General features: G+C 40.3%; 1 protein-coding gene across 4 annotated transcripts in view; it reads right to left on the minus strand.

The window, feature by feature from the left end:
• DISP1 (dispatched RND transporter family member 1) overlaps positions 1-21111 on the minus strand; it is a 207342-nt gene that overhangs the window by 47123 nt on the left and 139108 nt on the right. For 3 of the 4 annotated variants that reach the window (XM_056132128.1, XM_056132132.1, XM_056132139.1), the window contains one exon: positions 16714-17239. In XM_056132128.1, the coding sequence (XP_055988103.1) occupies positions 16714-17239 (526 nt within the window). Of the gene's footprint in view, positions 1-16713; positions 17240-21111 lie in introns of those variants that run through there. The other variant, XM_056132147.1, reaches the window with a different exon arrangement.

Genomic DNA, 21111 nt, shown 5'->3' on the forward strand with positions numbered 1-21111 from the left:
AACTTTCAAGATCTTTTTCAGAGTCACCAACATTTAGCTACATAAGTTGGCTATATGTAAGTAAATTAAACAAAGGTGTGCTTTAATTTAAGGATTATAGAGTTCTCTCCTGTGATACATTGTTTTGTCAAATATTCAGAAGAACACTGCATCCCTCTGTGAATATAGTGATATCCATTACACTAAAACACAAAGGCAGGAAATGGAGATTTGCTAGCATTGGAGAATTAAGAACAAAGCAAACCAAAACAACCACCAATGAGGTTGTATTAAAGAGACGATAGTCTTGGGAAGGGCACAAAAGGGTAAAGATGGTTACAGCACACAGGATAAAAAGAGTAAAAGGGGCATGAAAAGCACGGGGCTGTGGGGTATGAAGCCATAAGTAGTTTAAGAAGGAATTGTTCTCTTTTCCATTTTTTAAAGAAGAGATGAGTTTGTCAACTAGATAACTGATCTTTCTCTCTTCAAGAAAAAGGGGATGGTAAAAGTTAGACTACCAGACATTCAAAAGGGAAGAGGTCTATACAGTAAAAACATTTATAGGGCTGGAGTAATAGTACTGTGGGTAGGGCCTTTGCCTTGCATGCGGTCGATTTGGGTTCAATCTCTGGCATACCATATGGTCCCCGAGTACTGCCATGAGTAATTCCTGAGTTCAAAAGCAGGAGTAAACCCTGAGCATCGCTAAGTGTGACCCCCAAAAGCCAAAGCAATTAAAAGTAACAAAAACCAAAAAAGCATTAAATAATGCATAATATATGAAAAATGATAGTGTTTTTTTTTTTTTGAATTATACTCTGTGCCAACACTGCCGTAAGTATTGACATATATTAAAACATCTTAAAATTTTGTTTTTAAGGGGGTGTTTGAGCCACACATGGTGGTACTCAAGGCTTCTTCCTGGCTCTGCACATAGAGATCACACCTGGCAGAGCTTGGGGGACCAAATGGGGGAGGGGGACAACTGAACCAGGCCAGCTGCAAGAGCCTTACCTGCTGTAATATCTCTCCGGTCTGCCAGTTTAAAACTTTTAATTAAGCACTTACAGTATTCTACTGATGTGTTTTCTATAACTTATATTTTATAGATCTAATTCAGTGTTGAAGAGCTGCTTTTACTTTTATTTTTTACTTTTAAATCATGATTTTTATTTTTAAGGTTTTTGCAGTGCAAGGAATTAAATGTAGAGCCTCACACGTATGATATATACACACTACTACTGAGCCACATTCCAGACCTCTACATTATAGTATATTTTATTTTGTTTTGGGCCACACTCGGCAGTGCTTAGGTCTTGCTCAGGGCTTACTCCTAACCTGGTTGAGGGCCCTGTAGCCCCTGGCCAGACCCAGGGGACCATATGTGGTGCTGGGGGTTGAACCTTGTCAGCTGTTTCAAGAAAATTCCCTACTTCTCAGAACCCTCATTTAGTTATTTTAAGTAAGGAATAATCTTAAATTTTTAACTCTGTAGAACTAAAATCATACAATGACATTGAATTGGCCAGTTTAAGATGTATCTATACCTCTGATTATGACTAGACATTTCTATCCTCAGTAATGAATAACACTTTTTTTTTTCTTTTTGGGGCATGCCTGGATTACTCTTGACTCTGCACTCAGGAATTATTCCTAGCCGTGCTCAGTGGACCATACAGGATGCGGGTATCCAACCCAGGTCAGCCACATGCAAGGCAAACGGCCCCCCCCACTATACCATCGATTCAGCCCACATGAATAATACTTCTAACACACAAACTAATATTTTCTTTATAACTGATGGAAATAGTCTAGGGTATGGGAGAAAATAAAGTCAATGTTTCAAAATGGCTAAATACTACAATGTCTGAATTATGGGTCATCCTACTGCTGAATTTCCTTTGCTTTCTGTCTACTTAAAGCCTACTTAAGCACTCAATGGCTTCTGATTTGTTTAGAAAACTCACTACCAAATTAGCTGTTCAATAATTTTCAAATTTCCTCTTAGGAACACTGTCTATTGAAGAGATTAATGAAACTTCAGAAGAATGATAGAAATGTGTATTTGACAAATACTTATAAATCTCCTTGCCAACTTAACTAAAACTCGGGAGAGGAGGAAGAAAATTACCTGACACTCAGGGATGTCTAGTCAGTGACGAGGCTGAAAAGAAATTCCGTGCACTTATCAGATTACAAATAGCTACCTCAACTAGGAGGCAAACATAAGAACATCAGTGTTCTAAAAGAAGAATGTGTTTTGTACATAATGTCCCCAACCCTCTTAGACCCCAAATCCCCCCAAAACTGGAACAAAGCACACTTCTGTGTCACAGCTTCAATTTCAAGTTAATGTCAAAAGAATTTTTTCTCTTATTAGTACATTCTAGTGGTAATAAGCAAGGAAGAAAGGGTAGGAAATGAGGTTGCTTATTCCCAGCTCACCCTCCTCATCCCCTTTCTATTGGTAAACAAGAAGGGAATTGTATTAGACAAGTCTGGGTGGAATGAGGGAGAGGTGTCATTTCCTCTTATATTACTAATTATTTCTTCTTAAGACTATAGAGTTCCAAAGCCCAGATGATCCCTAGTTGAGGGGCAGCTATTCTGCTCTTCAGTGAAAGGTGAGGGAAGTAGGGCATGGGAAATTCATTTCAAGCACATTTTGTCTCTGCCACTTACAAGGGGGGGGGGCATGGTACTAAAGGTCAGCATTCCACATGGCTCTGGTCTTCTGCAGTGCAGTCCCCAAAGAGAATCTAAGAATCCCTGTCCCCACCTCCCAGAAACAGTTGAAAGCAATTAGCATTTTGAAAAGGGCAATTGGTTTGTTAAAAATATTTTTAAATGGTCCAATGGCAGCATCACTTAAAAGAAAATCCTCCTCAGTCCACAATGTTCAATTTGCATGGTTTAGTTGGGAGTTTTAAAGCAAACAGCCATATGTGCTACATTTGAAAACTACACTAAACTATGAAGCACTGTGTGCCCTTAAACCAAGCCTTTCCATACCAGACAGAGGCCTGCAGAGAACATGCTAAATGAGAGAATAGTACACACTTTTCTTAGTAAGATGTGAATAAGAGTCACTAGTCAGAGATCCAAGAAAAACGCATAAGAAAGGCGGAAAAATCTTATTAAATGTAACTAAGAGGACAAAATTCTGGAATAGAGTCTATACTCCTCAGGTCAAAATACTCACTAGATACTAAAGCTGCTTACTTTGATTTTAAGTTTTGGAGAGAGGGCCAGGATTAAGGTTAAAAACAAAATGAGGGATTGGAGCGATAGCACAGTGGGTAAGGCATTTGCCTTGCACGTGGCCAACCCAGGTTCGATTCCCAGCATCCCATATGGTTCCTGAGCACTGCCAGGAGTAATTCCTGAGTACAGAGCCAGGAGTAACCCCTGAGCACCACCAGGTGTGACCCAAAAAGAAAAAAGAAGACAAAAACAAAACAAAACAAAACACCCATCAGTTTGGTGCTCAGGACAGGGTTTAACATTGTGCTGGAGGGAGACATTTTAACAATTAAATCAAACATTTAAGTATATCTCTAGAGATGACTTTTCAATGAAGTAATGAGTTTCTTATCATCAGTATGGTAGGCTTATGGATGGCAGCTCCATTTTAAAGTCCTGTATAGATACTTATATATGAAGACCCACAATATTTGGTTATTAGGGCAAAAAGTGAACCAAGTCTCCATTCTATCGAAGTAGAAATGAAGAGAGTCACTAATCAAATTAGTGTTTAAATTTTCCAGAGGGTAGGGTGTGGGGTGGGGGGCAAAAATGAAATAAAACTCGGTTATAGTAAGCTTATTCACTGAGATCAGTCTCCATGTTCCTGTCCAGAGCCATAAGAGCCGCCCTTCCCAAATCACCCTTCCTTCCCCAACAAAATGTACACTTATCCCTTAAAGGGATTTTCAGTGCAAGTCAAGAGAGTTTGGGAAAATCATGGAAGGTTTCTGAGTGACATAATGAAAACAGTGTTTTAGGAAGAGGAGGAAAGGTGGGCTGTCACTTGAGTGACCACAGACACACAAATAGGGTTTCAAGGAATGAATATGTTGACTGTCCATCTGAGCTTCTTACACTCAAAACAGTGCACAGAAATAGCGATTGCTCACATTGCTACAGAATGCATCACTCTGAATCTCCTACTACTTGGTAACTATTAAGAGTCCTGTCCATTCAACTGGTGAGCAAGCTTGTGTTGGCTGTCTGCAAGACTAGTGAACTACCCACTGTTCTCTGCTCACCCCTTTCCCCCAATACTCATTACTTACTCCTGGCTCTGCATCCAGGGGCTACTCCTGGAAGTACTCAGGAAACCATATGTGGGGCTGGGATTGAACTAGGGTCAGACATGTGCAAGGAAAATGCCTTGACCTTTCCATAGTTTGGGAAATAGCTTACTACATTAGAACACTGGGGCGTGATTTTCAAGATCAAATGATCTGATCAGTAAAGTGAGCTCTGCTTCAAAAGAACTTGACTGCCACTCATTTACTCCCTTCACGCAACAATTAGGTTTCTGATTGTCTAGTAAATGTCAGACATGGAGTTAGTCCTCAATAAGCCCAGGTAAACATCAACGCATCAAAGGTAGAATGGTATAATTTCTGTGTCTGACGTTTTTGGACACTTAATGAGTACTGATTGATGATTACACAGTATTTAGACTCCACAGCTTCTAGGGGGCAGTTTTCTTTGAGGGATGCTAGCATATTCACTTTCACAGGTCCAATGGGCACATGCCCTGTGAAGCCTAGTTTGGTCTTGTCTCAGACAAATAAGACTTGCTTACTGTATGATGTCACACTCCTCTCCCTTTCAAGACAACCCCTCCTCCCTCAGGCCTCTGATTACTAAATATCAGGCAGTAGGATGCCTGAAAGTCCAACTTTTCTAAAGAACCCTCCCATATCTCATTTTCCTGAAGCTCTCCTGGGGCTCTGCCTCCTGATTTGGGGCTCATATATCCTCTAAACTCTCCTTTTAGTACTCAGTAAATATGGTTATTTTTTCCAATCATCCTATTGGAACAGAGTGGCCTGATAGCAGTGATCAATTTAACTTTATGAGGCTTTTAGGCATTGTGAATGTTTCACTAAACAGAGGCCTAAGCTTTCATTTAGAAATAATCATTCATTCCAAAAATATGACCCACGTACTAAGTTGTATTAAACTCCAAAATACCGAGCACTCAACTGAATATCTGGTTTGTGTTAAAAAAGGGGGGATATAGTTTTATAGAATAAATTTTGTGGAAAAGAACACAAAATATTACAGCAATCAAAATTCTTCTATTAATGCTAAGTTCTATAAATTCTTTTATATTACACCTAACAATCCACTTGAGTTTGGAACGGACATGCATTAGATAACAACTATTTTTTTTCTAGTATTAAAATGCAATGTATACCTAAAAAGTCTTTTCTAATTTTTTAATTAAGTTTCACTGCTGCGCAAATATTTTATCCCTTTGAATTTTCCTATTACCCAAGAAGAAAATGGGTAAAACTGAACAATTTCTTTTCTTTTGCTTCCACTAGTATCTGCTAAACAACTAGCAATAATATGGAGGAGGAGGGGTAATTAAAAAAGACATTTGCTTTGTTTGAAGATGTTATATTAATTAATTTTATAAAATAAAGAGGGCATTGTTTCTTGACATTTATTATTAAAGTAAAAGATGACCAAAGCTCATGTTCTCAAATGTATTACAGACTATGCAATGCATTCCAGGAGGCATAGTGCACTCTAAAATCTGTTCATTCGTAATATAATGAAGCCTCTAAGTGAAGCCTTGCTAATAAAATGGGCCTTTACTCCATCTGACTGCCAAACTAAGTTACTTTGGCAAGCGAGCTTGGAACATTTTAAATCTTACAAACACTATCCCCCTTTAAAAAGTTAATTTTGACTACTTTAGGGAATGTAAAAATAAACCCTGGTTTCAGTGAAATCAAGATGAAATCTTACTAGACTTCTAAAATTAACTATCAGAATCAGGTTATATAATGAGCATAAGCACAAGAGCTGTGACTTTCGGCTGGAGAGGCCCACTGACTCGGCAACACTTTTCTCCTTCCCAGAATGCATATCTCTGACCTTTCCTCTACTTGTTCTTTCCTGGAAGCTGTCAGGTGAAGTGTACATCAGGTATCTGAGGATGAAAAATGATGCCTCACTAATGTATTTAAACCAGGGTTCATTAACCACTTGATTTCTGAAATTAGAATAATTAAGTGTGGTCAGAAAAAAAGTAACAACAAAAAACATGTGAAAAAATGGACGGAACAAGAAGAAAAATAGACTAATATTGGGTCCAGGCACTGTGCTATATGCCCAAAGGCTACTGGTACTCCTTCTGTTATTAGGAGAGAAACGAAAGTGGAGAGAGATGGGACTGGCCCCGACGGGGCCCACTGAATGGCCTCGGCTACGTATTAAACTCCTTAACGGCCATGATCCCAGAGACACATAAATGAATCTCAGAAATGAGTGGCTCTTGGCAGAAATGTCTCCGGACTTTGCATTAGGCCACCTTCGCTGAGCCATACTAGATGGAGTGGGTGCTGTCCCTCTGCCTGTTCCCTGGGAAGCCCAGCAGCTACAAATCCAAGTATGGGCCAGCAGTGACGACACATGCCGGACTCAAGAGATAGGCGAGAGGCCAGTCCTTCTCCTGCCCTGCCCCAATGGGACCCTGAGATGACACCCACAAATGGCCCTCTGGCTACGTATTAAGCTCCTTAATGGCTATGATCCCAGAGACACACTGAATGGCTCTTGGTAGAAATCTCTCCAGACATAATTGTTAAAATTTTAGGATTCCAAGATCTCATGGCCCACGCAACATCCTATGCTATTCATAACCAGCAATAGAAAACAAACTGTCTAATGTTGCCTCTTCGGCAGGTCTGAGTGTTGGGGGAAAATTCCAAATACTAATGCTGGGACTGGTGTCGAAATATTGAATGTAATCAAAGTAGAGTGAAAGTAATGTGGAAATTATCTGCCACACAGGCAGGGGCAGGGGTGGGATAGGGGGTATACTGGGGTTGTTTTTGGTGGAAAATGTGCACTGGTGTAGGGATAGGTGTTTGATCATTATATGACTAAGACTAAAACACGAAAGCTTTGTAACTGTTCTCAAGGTGATTCAATAAAGTAAAAAAAAAAAAAGATAGAGATGGGACTGACCCAAGATGACAACTAGTACATGGCAGAGACAGGATTCAAAGGCAGAGGAGAGTTTTCCAAAGCCCAGGTTGGACAGCGGATAGGAGACAGAGTGAGAGAAAAAGAGAAGCTGTAAAGGAGCACCCAGGATGGCTTTGGGAGGCCAGCTGTACATATCTACCCTTGAGGAAATCTGATTTGGGTTCAAATTTCCTAGTTGAACAAAATAACTCAATGGTCAGAGGTAAGGGAAGGGGCAAGAACAGATCATGGATCATGGCCGGCCAGGTGCAGTGCAGTAAAACACTCAGAACTGGAGCTCGGCTGGAATTTTCCCTCTGGGTGTTAAGATGCAGCATAAGCAAAAGCTCAGGGCTTTGTGAGTTGGTTTTCATTTGTTTGAACATTACACAGGAATTCTCGTTCCTTACTTATTAAGAAAAAAGAATTCCCTTTTCAGAAAGTAACTAGTGTCCTAAGGGGAAACAAAAAGAAAACTGCTGAGAAAAGTGAGTTCAAATTGGGAAAACTAATAAAAAACTGAAGGCAAAAGGAAATAAAGGTTACAAAAACTATATAGTCACGATGCTTAGCAAGCAGGGAGAATATTCCTTGGTCTTTAAAGGGCTGAGCTAATGCTAAGGCCCCATGGTCCTATCTGTGCCAAGTCTTCTTAACCCTGGATCGCTCTACTTCCTCCTGGGTGCCATGGGAAACATTCGAAGTGACCATCTGTGTGCAAAATCTCTTCAGAGCAATGAAGTGCACTGAATAGGTAACCCAAAAGATCAGAGGTCTCCGATCATGATAATGAGCCTGTGACTTTTACAGAGTCCTGTTACTATCAAGAACAGTTCTTAGCAACACCAAAGTAAGAGGTATGTTGAGGTTGAATTAGAGATCGTGTATGCTGTTTTTGGATGCAGAAGTCCTTATTAACTGTGTCATAATACCAATACCCGTTCCCTTTAATAGGGCAATAAGAATACCCTAAGTGAATAATTCAAAACCGATTTCAACTGGCACATATGGAACGTGACTTTCCCGAGAGGCATTTCTGGTCCTCTGGAGGACAGAGAGCAGCAGGTCGTGAACACGCGATCCTTCATCCAACAGGGCTGTGTTCAGGATGGAGAAGCAGGAATCACTACTGCCTGTGACCACCCAGTGTCTGGCCTTCGCCTGGCCAGCCTGTCCTCTTTTCTTTCCTGTCTAGGATTTGACCGTGTAAAGCTGCTTCCCTTGGCATCTCTCCTCCACTTACCACCTTCTGCCTCCTTCAGTTCTCCTATCACAGGCTGGCCCTCATTCCAGGGCCACTCAAGTTTTCTCTGCCTCTAACCTCCAATCTGTACAGGGTTCCTTCCCACTTCTGAAGTCTAGAGTTCCTCATTCTTACCATTATGAAAAAAAAAAACAGACTTTATTTGTTTATTTTACAGTATTTTTTCTTTTTGGGAGGGGACTTCAAAAACAATGGTCAAGAAGTCCAGGGCAATTCTTGGCCAACTGAGCCAGGGCACAATGCTGCTTAGGTGGTGAGGATATAGTCATGCAGGTGATATTGGGGGCCTCCAGGGCTACACACAATGATGCCTGAGGGACCCCATGGTGTTGGGAATTGAACTCAGGTTGGGTGCATGCTGAGTATGTGCTCCAACCACTATGTTCTCTCTTGCCCCTGTTCAAAAGTTTATTTATTTTTATTTTTTACTTTTTTAGGGATCACATCTCATGGTAGGGGAAAAGAGAGCACTCCAAGTAGAGTTTGGCTGATGGTTTGATGCCTGGTTGAGTGATATTTGGGGACCACTAGGGCCACACTCAGCATGCTTGGAAACAACTGTGGTCACATTCTGGACCTGATTTATCTCCCCAACCCCTGGTTATTTTATTTTTTAATGCCCCAGGTGCCTGTAAAGATCAACAAGGTTTAGGACTTGTGGGTAGAAGTTTAGTATCATGGTAGGGAGCAGTTACTTTCTACCTTTTAAATCCCTTAATTGGAGTCCATGTTAATGGACAATCAGTTGAACTAGGGGAAGGAGGCTAGGTAGTGATAAATGAAAAAGCAGGAAGCTGACCAACGAGATCTAAACTTAGTATCTGGTGATATATGCAATTACAAAAAAACACACTAAATGTGACATCTGCAACGATTGTACTTTATTAATGAAAAAACAAATAGATAATTTAAAAAAGATAAAAATCGTACATAGATGACTCATATTAATGAGTCACTTAGAAAGATTTATTAGAGCTTAAGGAGCCACGAGACGATGAAAGGGCACCTACTATAGAGCCAGGTCGGAGAGAAGAAATGTAAAAGGAACCAGGATCAAATCATACAGAAATTTCTGGGGCTGGAGAGAAGAGTACAACGGGCAAGGTGTTTGCCTTGCACATGGCCAACATGGGCTTGATCTCCAGCACCAGATATGGTCCCCTGAACATTGCCAGGAGTGATTCTGAGCACAACCAGGGGGGTTAAAAAAAAACCATACTTTCTGAGGAACTCTATAAAGTATTCTCTGTGACTTGTGTTTATAAACTAACAAAAACAACAAAATGCCCATAGTTGGGGAGAGTGTGGATTAATACAAAGATTAATAATGATGAAAAGCATTGAGGACCGTCAACCTGAACAGTTTTACCTAAGGCCATCAATATCAAAGATTTCTTTAAGTAATGTGAGTTGAGTATATACATCTGTATTAAGTTATGAGCAAATCTTAAACATAATTGAACATGTCATTAAATATTTGAGATTATTAGTGTAAAAAACAACATGTATTAAACCACATTCATGCATTAAACCACAAAAGAAAACTAAACAGACTAAAAAGCTTTTGGAGGAGGGACATCGGGACAGTGGTGGAGTCAAGTGGATACTCAAGTGGAGGGTGTGGTGCTACAATGTGCTATGCATAAAACCTTATAATTAACTGCACTGTAAACTATAATGCCTAAAATAAAATTTTAAAAAATTAGGTAAAAATATGACTCTAGAATCTTTGTTTTACTAACTTTACTGAAGTGCTGGTAGGAATAACTAAGAAAAGGCAGTAAACACCATTTGACAACCTCATTTAAAATTAAAAAAAAATTCCTCCCACTATACAGAGTTGTTTACAAACTTGTTCATGATGATCTGTTACAGGCATTGAATAGTCCAACATCAATCCCACCACCACTATCACCTTCCCTCTACCATTGTTTTCATTTTCCCATCCAGCTCTCAAGCCTGGCCCTGCACTTAGCCAACAATAATTTATTTTATATTGCTTGTTACCCCTGAATGGCTAATGGAATGATCAAAAAATGTTTTTGTAGAAGATAATTTGTTCTTGTCTGAGGGTCTACTAAGCAGTTGTTTCAAGTTAACCTTCTATGTTAATGCTTGTGTTAGTTGAGATTGCTTGGTTTCTACATTACAATTCATCCCTTTACTACCATGATGTCTCTGTTGTAGATAGTGGAGATGTTGCATGGTCTCATTTGTGGCCACACTCATGTTCCAGAAAATTCAGAACTCTTAACTGGAGTTAAGTCCAGCTGGAGTTACATTTTTAACTAGATAGTGATGGAGAATGTATGGAGGCATGGTGGTGGCTTTGGGGTGTAGGAGTAGATAGCCTCATTTTTAGAGTTTCTTTGTGGGGAGAACCTATGTAAACTGTTTCAAACTGCCCAACTCTTAGTGAACAGTAGCGTGTCAGGGACTGAATTCAGGGTTTCATGTAAGTCAAACTCCACTTACCAAGCATTATTATTTATTTAAGAAAGTTCAGAAGACATGGTTCTTAAAAGTTATTGGACTGACTCTTCTCTCTACTCACCCCTAAAGCCTCAGACTCAATTCTACTTGAAGTAAGAATCTTCTTAATGACTTTGCCATTTTAGTGACTAGATTTACTATCCAGGAAACTGACAAGAGTGATTCTTTTCCCTTCTTACCCCATATCCAATTTTTCAACCCAATCTACTAGATTCTTTATAGTAAACCTGTTGAACGTGAAATTATTTGTGAGTCCTGGATCAAGTTAATGTCATTTCTCATCTGAACCTCCAGTAAGTTTACTAATGATCTGTCTACAAATCCTAGCCCAACTCAATCAATGCTCCAGAATGCAGAAGATGGATTTTTCTCTTTACTGCTTAAAACTATGCAATGCCACCCCATTAGGATGGCTATTATAAACAAAAAATAGGAAGTGTTTGAAACATTGTGCACTGTTGGTGGGAATAGAAAACAAAATAGCAGCTGTGGAAAATGGGAATCATAGAATTACCACATGACCCAGCAATTCCACTTCTGCATATATTACCCAAAGAACTGAAGAGACTTGAACCCAAAGAAAGCAGAGACTTGAACAGATAGTTGTACACTCGTATTCATAACACTATTAACAATAGCCAAAATGGAAGAGAAACCCATATGTTCATTGATGAATGAATGGATAAGCAAAGTGGTAGATTCATTCAATGGAATGTTATTCAGTTCATAAAAATCTGACATACACTATGCATTGGCTGATTTTTAGAGATGTTTTACTCAGTGAGATCAGAAAGTCACTGAAAGACAAATACTAAAGAATTCCACTTCCATGTGATACCTAGAGTAGTCATATTCCTGGATAGGAAAATACTCTGGTTGGCACCTTCCAGATAGTGGAAGACTTAGCTTATTTGACATGTACAGGGGATGGTTAGGATGAAGGAACGGGGGATTAGTGTTTAATGAAGGCGTCAGAATTTCAGTTTGGGAAGACGAACGAGGTCCTGGAGATAAATGGTGATGTTTGCACAGCACTGTGAATGCATTTAATTACATAACTGCAAGGGGAAAAACGGTTATAAGGATGTATTTCATGATACATATTTTCCCACAATTCTAAAATTAATTGCACACACAAGTCACTAGTGCTGCCTTATGTGTCATAACATAAAGTTCAGCGATCTTAATGTACAAAATGCCTCTCAGGATTTAGCCCTAGTCTATCTCTCCTCCTGCTATTCTCTTTTCTTCCAGGAGCTAACCATGTGGAATTGGGGGAAAGCTGAGCTCATATTTACCTTGGTACAAACTGTGGCCGCTATCTGTAAGACAAGTGCCTCATCATTTGTAAGTCCATTCAGCTGCAGTTCTGTGTTTCTTATTAGTATCACTGAACATAAAACTGCAGCTACTTGCTTACCTGCCAGTCTCCTTTCCTACTGGTTACAGTCTAAGCATATTCAGAATTACATTTTCAGTATCTGGAACATGCAACCACTAAGTAAATACTGTTGATTATGATTACATAAATAAATTTCTATGAAAAATATGGAAGCAATGCCCAAAGCACATGCTTTACAATAAAGAGGGTAATATACACATCTGGGTGTGTACCAAAACTCTGAAGGCACCTTTAAATGTTTCTCTCTCTGTTATAAACAGTGGATCAAAAGGCTTAGATTTCTGAAAGAAAAATTCTAAATAGAAAAAATCTCACACAATACTCCACTATTTTTCTGATAGTTAAACATAGCATTTTTTAATCATATTATTTTTTTAAATCATGGTATAAATGACATGATTGTTAACTTTCATGGTTTTTTTTTCCATAATTTTATTTATTATTTTTTCTTCTTATATTTATTGAATCACTGTGGGAAAAGTTGCTAAGCTTTCAGGTTTAAGTCTCGGTCATACAATGATCAAACACCTCTCCCTTCACCAGTATTCATTTTTCACCACCAAGAACACCAATGTACCCCCTCCCACCCCTCCCAATGCCTGTGAGGCACTTCCACTTAACTCTTCTCTACATTGATTACATTCATTGTTTTGACAAAAGATGCACCATTATTGTTTAGAATTCCGCCCCCTCCAATCAGAATTGCTGAAAAGGCATTGTGAAATACTTTGTTTTCTATAGCTGGTTATGAGAATCATATAATCTCTCGTGGCCACAATAGCGGCCTCGCAATTTTGAATTTCTGCAACGAGCCAGATAATTACGAGATTGGTTTCTGTGCGTCTGGTGTTATGGCTGTGCCAGACAGCTGCTCGTGGGGGGCAACTTGTGACCTTGGTAGGGCGTAAAGGACAAGCTGATACTGCTCCCCTTCCCATGAGACTGCCGTTGCCCCATCACCGCCGGCTCATACCTGGCTTTCCTATAAGCTCTGAGACGGCAGCCACCTTGCTGCTGGGGGAAAAAGGCAGAAGGGAGCAACACCCTTTCCCTCCTGGGGAGGCATGGCGTCCTAGTTTAACAGATGGTCCATTCACTTTTCTGCTGCAAGCTGCTGGGTTCTGGACTAAGTCCTTTTGCCTCTGGAGTCATGGCTGTGCCAGAGAGCCACTTGTGGGAGGCAACTTGTGACCTCGATAGGGTGTGAAGGATGAGCTGGTACCGCCCCCATTCCCATGAGACTGCAGTTGTCCCATCACTGCTGGCTCATACCTTGGTTCCCAATAAGCTCTGAGGTGGTGACCACCTTTTATGTGGTCCAGATGCATTTTTGCCAAAAGCCGCTGGGTTTCGAGATTTGTTTCTGAGTCTCTGGGATCATGGCCATTAAGCAGCTTGATCAGGAGCCAGAGAGGCTGTTTGTAGGCAGCGACTTGGGGTCTCACTGGGATGTGGAGGAAAGGGCCAGTTCCACCCCCATCTGGTGAGGCCCCGTGTATCTTTTAACTGCAGGCCGAAACCTGACTGTCCAGTGTCCTCTGGAGGATGGGGGTCACCGGGCCACCAGGCGGAACAGGCCAAGGCACGAAACCTATTCCCACCTGGAGTGGCCCAGCACCAGTAACCTACTGCAGGAACAGGATGCATTTCTGCCAAAAGCCTTTGGGTTCCAAGATTCGTTTGAGTCTCTGGGATCATGGCCGTTAAGCAGTTCAATCAGGAACCAGAGAGGCCATGCCTCCAATTATATAGATGAGCCAACGTGGTTTGTGGGTGTGTCTCCCACATACCTAACTTTTGGCCATTTACTTTCTTGGTAAACTTTGCCCCAAGTGTTTGGGGTCTGGCCAAAGGCACAGCAGCAATTCTGGGGTATATGAAAGTCTGACGGTGCCATCAGGCTGCTGATGCACTCGCCTCACAGGTACAGACTGACCTGCTGGTGGTACCATACCCCCAACTTTCATGGTTTTGATGTACAATGTTAACTGCAACTCACCACTCCCAAAGTGCCTAAGAACCTCGGGCACCACTACCCTTACAAGCACTGTGATTTTATATATTTGCTTTAAATATCAAATTAAAGCTGCATATACATAGGATTCTCATTCCTTTAAAACTGGGTCACTAAGAAGTGCTAAGCCAATTCCTGAAAATACGTTCACATCTGCAGTATTAAAACAATTAGTGCCTTGCCCATTGTTGTAATGTTTTGTGAAGTTTGTCAATGGAATAATGAATTTCAGAATGGAGACAATCTCTTGCATCTCACATTCTACGAATAATTTATAATTCAAAATAAAATCAATGCTTATGACCGTTAGCAGTTCAAAATCAACTTCTTGCACATTTTAGAGTCTGACATTGTTGGTCCAGGCAAAGTTGTCAAGGAGAATCTAAGATTTGCTCAGGTGAATGTTCTTGTCATATTTCTGTCACCAGGGAATTCAACTCTGATACAGAAAGTGTATTTAGAAATGGTAAGCTGCAGTTTTTATAATGACATGACTTGGGGACTTCTCCCCACTCCCTACCTTCTTGTCAGTATTTCTCATCTCTTTTCAAAAATCAGAAAAGTTTAACAGCATGTAACACCTGATAGAGGGGGGAAAGTATTTATGGCTTGATTCCTGTCTGGACCTGCCTCTTTTTTTTGTTGCTGTTATAATCTGAATGACATTTAAAATATATTAATTTTGGATGTGCAATAAAATGAGTCAATAGTATGATCACCACAAGTTGAGTTAACAAACATTATCAGACATAGCTCTTTCAAGCTCTTTCCTGTTATGAGAACTTTTAAGATATGCTCTTTTAGCAATTTTCAAGCATACAATATGGCATTTATTATTAACTATGGTCACCACACTGCACATGAATATTTCCATGTTTTATTTTATAGTTACAAGTTTGAAGTGACTCTTCAATACAATGCATTGCTATTTGGCACTGAAAAGGAAAATTAATAAAGAAAGTGATCAAAGGAGTCTCAAAAATGCATACTGAGTAAAAATGCTGTTTCCATTTACATGAAGTTTTGAGCAGACAAAAATGGGGACAGAACTCACAAACTGCTTCTGGTGAAAAGAAGGAATGACTCAGAAGCAGGGTTACAAAACTTTCTAGGAGACTTAAAAACAGAATGTCCTGTCTGATGAATCCAGGTGCAGTTTTGTCAAAACTGGGTAAGATACATGTGTTTCTTTGAATGCAAATTATACACTGAAAAGAGAAAGAATGTTCTTATAGTTAATTTAAAGTATTTTTATTACCTCAAAATGTGAGGTAATTCTTAAGTCTCTACAATGTGCCCAGTATGTAATAAACTATATTATCATTGCTACCTGAAGTACATATGAGAACATGGAAAATATAGTTAAAAAGTAAATAGGAGAGAATTGATGGGCTGACATGGGGAGAAGAACTGACAATGACATAACACTTTTCTAGTATTTTTCAAAATACCAGACCTAAAAATGCTTTACCATTTTTTCAAATGTCTTCTGTTACAGATTTACAGTTTTCATTTGCTATGAGAGGAATTATTGCTTTCGTCTGCTCTCAATATATTACATACTCACCCATGCACAAGAGTAGAAATTGTGAACATAGAACTATGAAATCAACTGTTTTTTTTCTTTTCTTAAAGGTTTATCACTGTCAGTAACAGTAAATAAAAGACTCCTATTTAGGATACTATCACTATCCTCCCATTGTTCATCGATTTTCTCGAGCAGGCCCAGTAACGTCTCCATTGTGAGACTTTGTTGTTACTGTGTTTGGCATATTGAATATGTCACGGGTAGCTTGCCAGGCTTTGCCGTGCGGGCGAGATACTCTCAGTAGCTTGCTGGGCTCTCCGAGAGGGGCAGAGGAATGGAACCAGGGTCGGCCGGGTCAGCCGCATGCAAGGCAAATGCCCTACCCGCTGTGCTATCTTCCTGTTTAGGCTACATCATCACACAAAAATACCCTTTCTGTAAAAAATAAATTACTCATAACAAAGCCCTTTACTGAATGTTTTTATCACTGGGCCTAGAAGGGATGCCTAACATCTTATGGATAGTCTCAGTCCCTAAAAAGTTAATGAAACAGATAGGTTAGGTTAGCTTGTCTGCATTTGGGTGGGCTTCACATAATCCATAAATTTAGCTATTTCCACTACTTTTCTTGTTCCAACATACTCCCCTCTCCTTCCGGGACAAACACACACACACACACACACACACACACACACACACACACACGCACACACGCACACACGCACACACGCACACACGCACACATGCATACAGTCATATCCATATGGAATGAATTAAATGTGAAAGGCCAAGAGAACATTTGGACCACTCACCTGATGTTGGGTATGTGCTGCTGCACAGGCTGATGCTGAAAATGGTCAGGCCACGGATGATGTAGGCAGAAGGATGGAGAGGGCTGAAGACAGCACGGAGTCTGATAAACAGGTGAATGATTTGGACAAAGAGATGCGGAATACTCTGGGTGTGGCTGCATGCAACATGAGGCCAAAGCAGAAGGTGCTGCGGAACCAGACTCAGGATGGCACTCTTGATGACTGGTATGGCTAGTCAAAGGGTGATGGTATGGGCAAGGATGGCAGCACTGGGATAACATCTGAGGTGTTCTTTGGTTGTCTAAAGGCAGGAAGGAGGACTTAACGGTGCCATTAACTTGCAGGCATCCATTTGGACTCACTTTTGCTCTTGGTGTTTCTTTGGATGTGAGCTGCTGGGATGTGAGGTCTCCGTCACAGGGGGTGAGAGGCCCAGGGCTGGTAGCACTGGTTGTAATGCTGCCATTGCTAACAACCACAAAGTCGTTGTTTCCATTGCTCATAGCCATGCTCCAAGGTCTTGACCCTACGAAAGAAAATGATAGGAAATCATTCAATTATAGGAAGGCGAGTGACTATTCAGAAAAGACGTTTGTTTTTATTATTTTGTTTTGCTTTTGGGCCACATCAGGTGGTGCTCTGAGCTTACTCCTGGCTCTGTGCTCAGAGATCACTCCTGGTGGGCTAGCAGAACCTCTGGGGTGCAGGGGATAGAACACTGCTAGGCTGTGTGCAAGGCCCTGCTCACTCACAATCTCTCCAGCTCCAGGAAAGACATTTTCAAAAGCTCTATGCAACACACCAGTATTCTTTACTTGCAGCTACTTTGTGAATCTGAAGACCTTCCTGACTACATCCCCTCTGCCTCACCTCTACTCCCACTGTCTTTCTTCTCCCCCATCCCTCTTTTCCAGATATGCAAGTATCAATAAAAAAATGAACATTTTAGGATGGGATTTAGGGAGAGGAAGAAGAGAGAGAGAGAGAGAGAGAGAGAGAGAGAGAGAGGATACCAATACCAATACTATGTCATCCTTCCACTTTTCAATACTATCATGCCTGAAGTGGTATGACTGCAGGGCTGATGGGCAAAATGGAGAACCACTCTGTATGTAGGAAGTGTGTCGTAGAGGTTAAAAGAATTTGACTAAACTTTAGATAAAATTCCTTAGAAAAGCCTCAGAAATACATGATACTTCCTCTATGTCACTAGGTCTTAAAATAATAGTGAACAAAGCATAAAAACAATTTGGATAAATTAAGAACTGTGACAATCCAAGTATGAAACATGAAAGCTTCATTCCCATGAACAGAACACTGAAACCATAATGGCAAATACGCAGCGGAAGTTGCCATGAGATTATTGTTCTGCATGTTAAGTGTCAGAGGCATCAATGCTTTCACAGGAGAAAAGTTAACACTATGGATGGAATGTGCTTCAAAACAGATTGGTATGCCAGACTCTCTTCCATCAAAGGGTCCAAGGTCTTCAACGTAAAAGAAAACCCTTACATGCTCAAATGACCAGTAGCAAATGACCAGTAGTCCACAAACAAAAGCATTGTTTTTCTCTCTTGCCTACTCACCAACCTCTGAGCACACACACACACACACACACACACACACACACACACACACACACACACCATAGCTGTGAATTTGCAATAGGCAAAGTAGTCATTAAATGCTACTGGTCTGTTTAACCTATATATGAAAGTCAACAAGCTAAAACTGACACTGTGAATTGGTTCACGAACTCTTCTGGCACTGTACTCTTCTAAGTAAGTGGTACAACTTCTGGAGAAATCTCTCTCTAGTCTTCCAAACCCCAACTCCCCATACCTCTGGCACACACACAGGTAGCCAGGAGAAAGGATCTTTCCAGTCTGAGTCCCTACTGAGGAAGAGTCCAAGACAAAATTTCACCCAATAAATAAATGAGCTAACAAACATTTTCTGAGCAAAGCCTGACAGAATGCCTTAAGTTTAACCTGAATATGGATACCAAGAAGATATTTGTTGTACTATGATGCAAATTTAATATTATTAATTTACATTTCAGGTAAAGGCTTCAAGCACACATACAATTCAGTTATAAAAATATCAATATTATAAGAAGAAAAACTAATATGGACAGTAAAATATTCTTCTACAAACCACCTCAATGGAGGCATAGCCATTGAAGCACAAATACAATCAGGTGGATGTTCATTCTTTCTTCAGACTTAATAACTTTTTAAATTGGCCTATCCTAAATTTCCTTTCATAGAGACCACTGAGAGGGAATTTTAATAGTGGCAGATACAGTTGCTTTTCCCTTCACTAAATCATTCCTGGAGTGTAAAGATTCAATATTCCCAACACAAAGCAACAAACAATAAATATATACATGTATTATCCAAGTAGATGGGGTCATTCATATTGGCAAGAGCCCTAATCTAATCCAAGAGATAAAAAGCACAAATTCTAATCTTCCTTCCATCACTTTCTACTATTTTGGTCCCTCCCCACCCACCCACACTCTGTCACCCTCACAGTGTCACAGGAGCCACACCTATTGTGGTGCTGGGAGGAGCATATGATACCTGGGGCCTGGCATATGGAAAGCATGTGCTCTACCACTTGAGTCACATCCTAGCCCTCCATCTCTTTCTTTTCTCTTTTGACTTTTAGACCAAAACTGGTGGTGCTCTGGGGACCATGCAGAGCTTTGACTGAATCCTGGCCTCTGCATGCAAACTTGTATTCAGTCTGTTAGGTTTTCTCTCTCTCAGTCTCTCTTCTTATCTCTCTCCACCTCTCTCTCTTTCTCCTTCCTTCCTTCCTTCCTTCCTTCCTTCCTTCCTTCCTTCCTTCCTTCCTTCCTTCCTCCCTCCCTCCCTCCCTCCCTCCCTCCCTTCCTTCTGTCCCTCATTTCCTCCCTCACTCTCTTCCTCCCCGTTTGGAGGCCATACTTAACAATGCTCAGGGGCTACTCAGAGCTACACTGTGGTGTCATTCCCAGTGGTGCTCAGGGGACCATGCAGTGCTGGGATCTAATTGGTCAGTCTCATATACAAATACCTTTACCCCTGCACTCTCTCTGGCTCCTCCATTATTTTCTTAATGTGTCATCTTAGCAAGAAGATTTACTTGCTTAAACTTCCCTGGAGTTGTACATATGATATTTTCAGCAAAGTCTAAAACTATAGTATAGCTGTTCTTAAGTGTCTTTTATTAAAGGTGCCAGAATAAGTCTTTGGGCCATCTATACACATTAGTTAAGGCTTTCTGGAAAGAACTCAAGCAGTGAGAGGCAAAATGAACACCTTAAGACAGGAACTGCAGGAGGTACATACTCAATGCCCCCTAACCTCTGTTCCTAAGCCTTCCCTACAGTCTGCGTGGAGGCTACCTCTGCCTCTTCATGGGAACAAAAAGACCTCTTTCCCACCCTACCACCAAGAGGAGGGAAGAAGGAAATGGGTTTTTTATTTTGTTGCTTTGCTGACTTATTTGTATTCCCAGGTTGCTTGATATCCTCTCTGCTTTGGGGTAGGTATTTAATAAGCAATTCAAATCATAGTTGTTCAGGTGGGCTAACAACAAAACCTTAGAGTATCAAGTAAAACTGGGCTTCAGAGAGACTGTTATCAATGTCTAATGCCTTTCAAGTGTCCTGAAATCCCAATTTCATTGGCATCCCTATCTTTTAATTGAATCTTCTTTTCCTCCAGAAAATAGCTTTCCTTTTTCTTTCCAAATAGAATTACAATGATCACCCTCCTTTATTTTTATTGCAAATGCAGCATTTTAGAGTTACATAAGAGTTAAACAGATTTTTGTAGGCCAGCCAAAGGACTTACTCACCATTTATAACATTTTCCCCCCACTGTGGTAAAATGCATTTCAACTGCCAAATAACTGACTTACAAATGAATTTTTGGAACACAACCTGTTTTGTAACTTGGAGACTTCTGGTAATGAAGCAGGAACTAATGGATAGTAAAGAATAATTTGAACTCTGACTTTGGCTTACATTTGAAGCAAGTCACATGAATTTTCTTTGAATTGATTTCTTTAATCATAAAATAAAAACAATCACATGAATTTTATAGACACCTTGTGATTTATGAGTAAAAAGGAATCGCAAACAGGAGGGAGAAAATAAAAAGTTGTTCCAAGAAATGTCTACGGGTTGAGTTCAGTACATACAGAAATTAGAATGGAGAAAAATGAGGGAAAGAATGTTTAGTCTTAGCCTGGGATAAAGAGAACAGGAAAGAAGATAAATCGGAGGAAGAAATCACCTAATAAAAGGATCTATGCTATGTGATGATAAATGCAGGGATAACAGTGCTGATGGTGAGGACTTAAAGTAATTTTTAGATCAAATCTAATGAATAGTTTTAACACACA

This window comes from Sorex fumeus, unplaced genomic scaffold (assembly GCF_029834395.1).
Source record: "Sorex fumeus unplaced genomic scaffold, SorFum_2.1 ptg000007l, whole genome shotgun sequence".
Lineage (NCBI taxonomy): Eukaryota > Metazoa > Chordata > Mammalia > Eulipotyphla > Soricidae > Sorex > Sorex fumeus.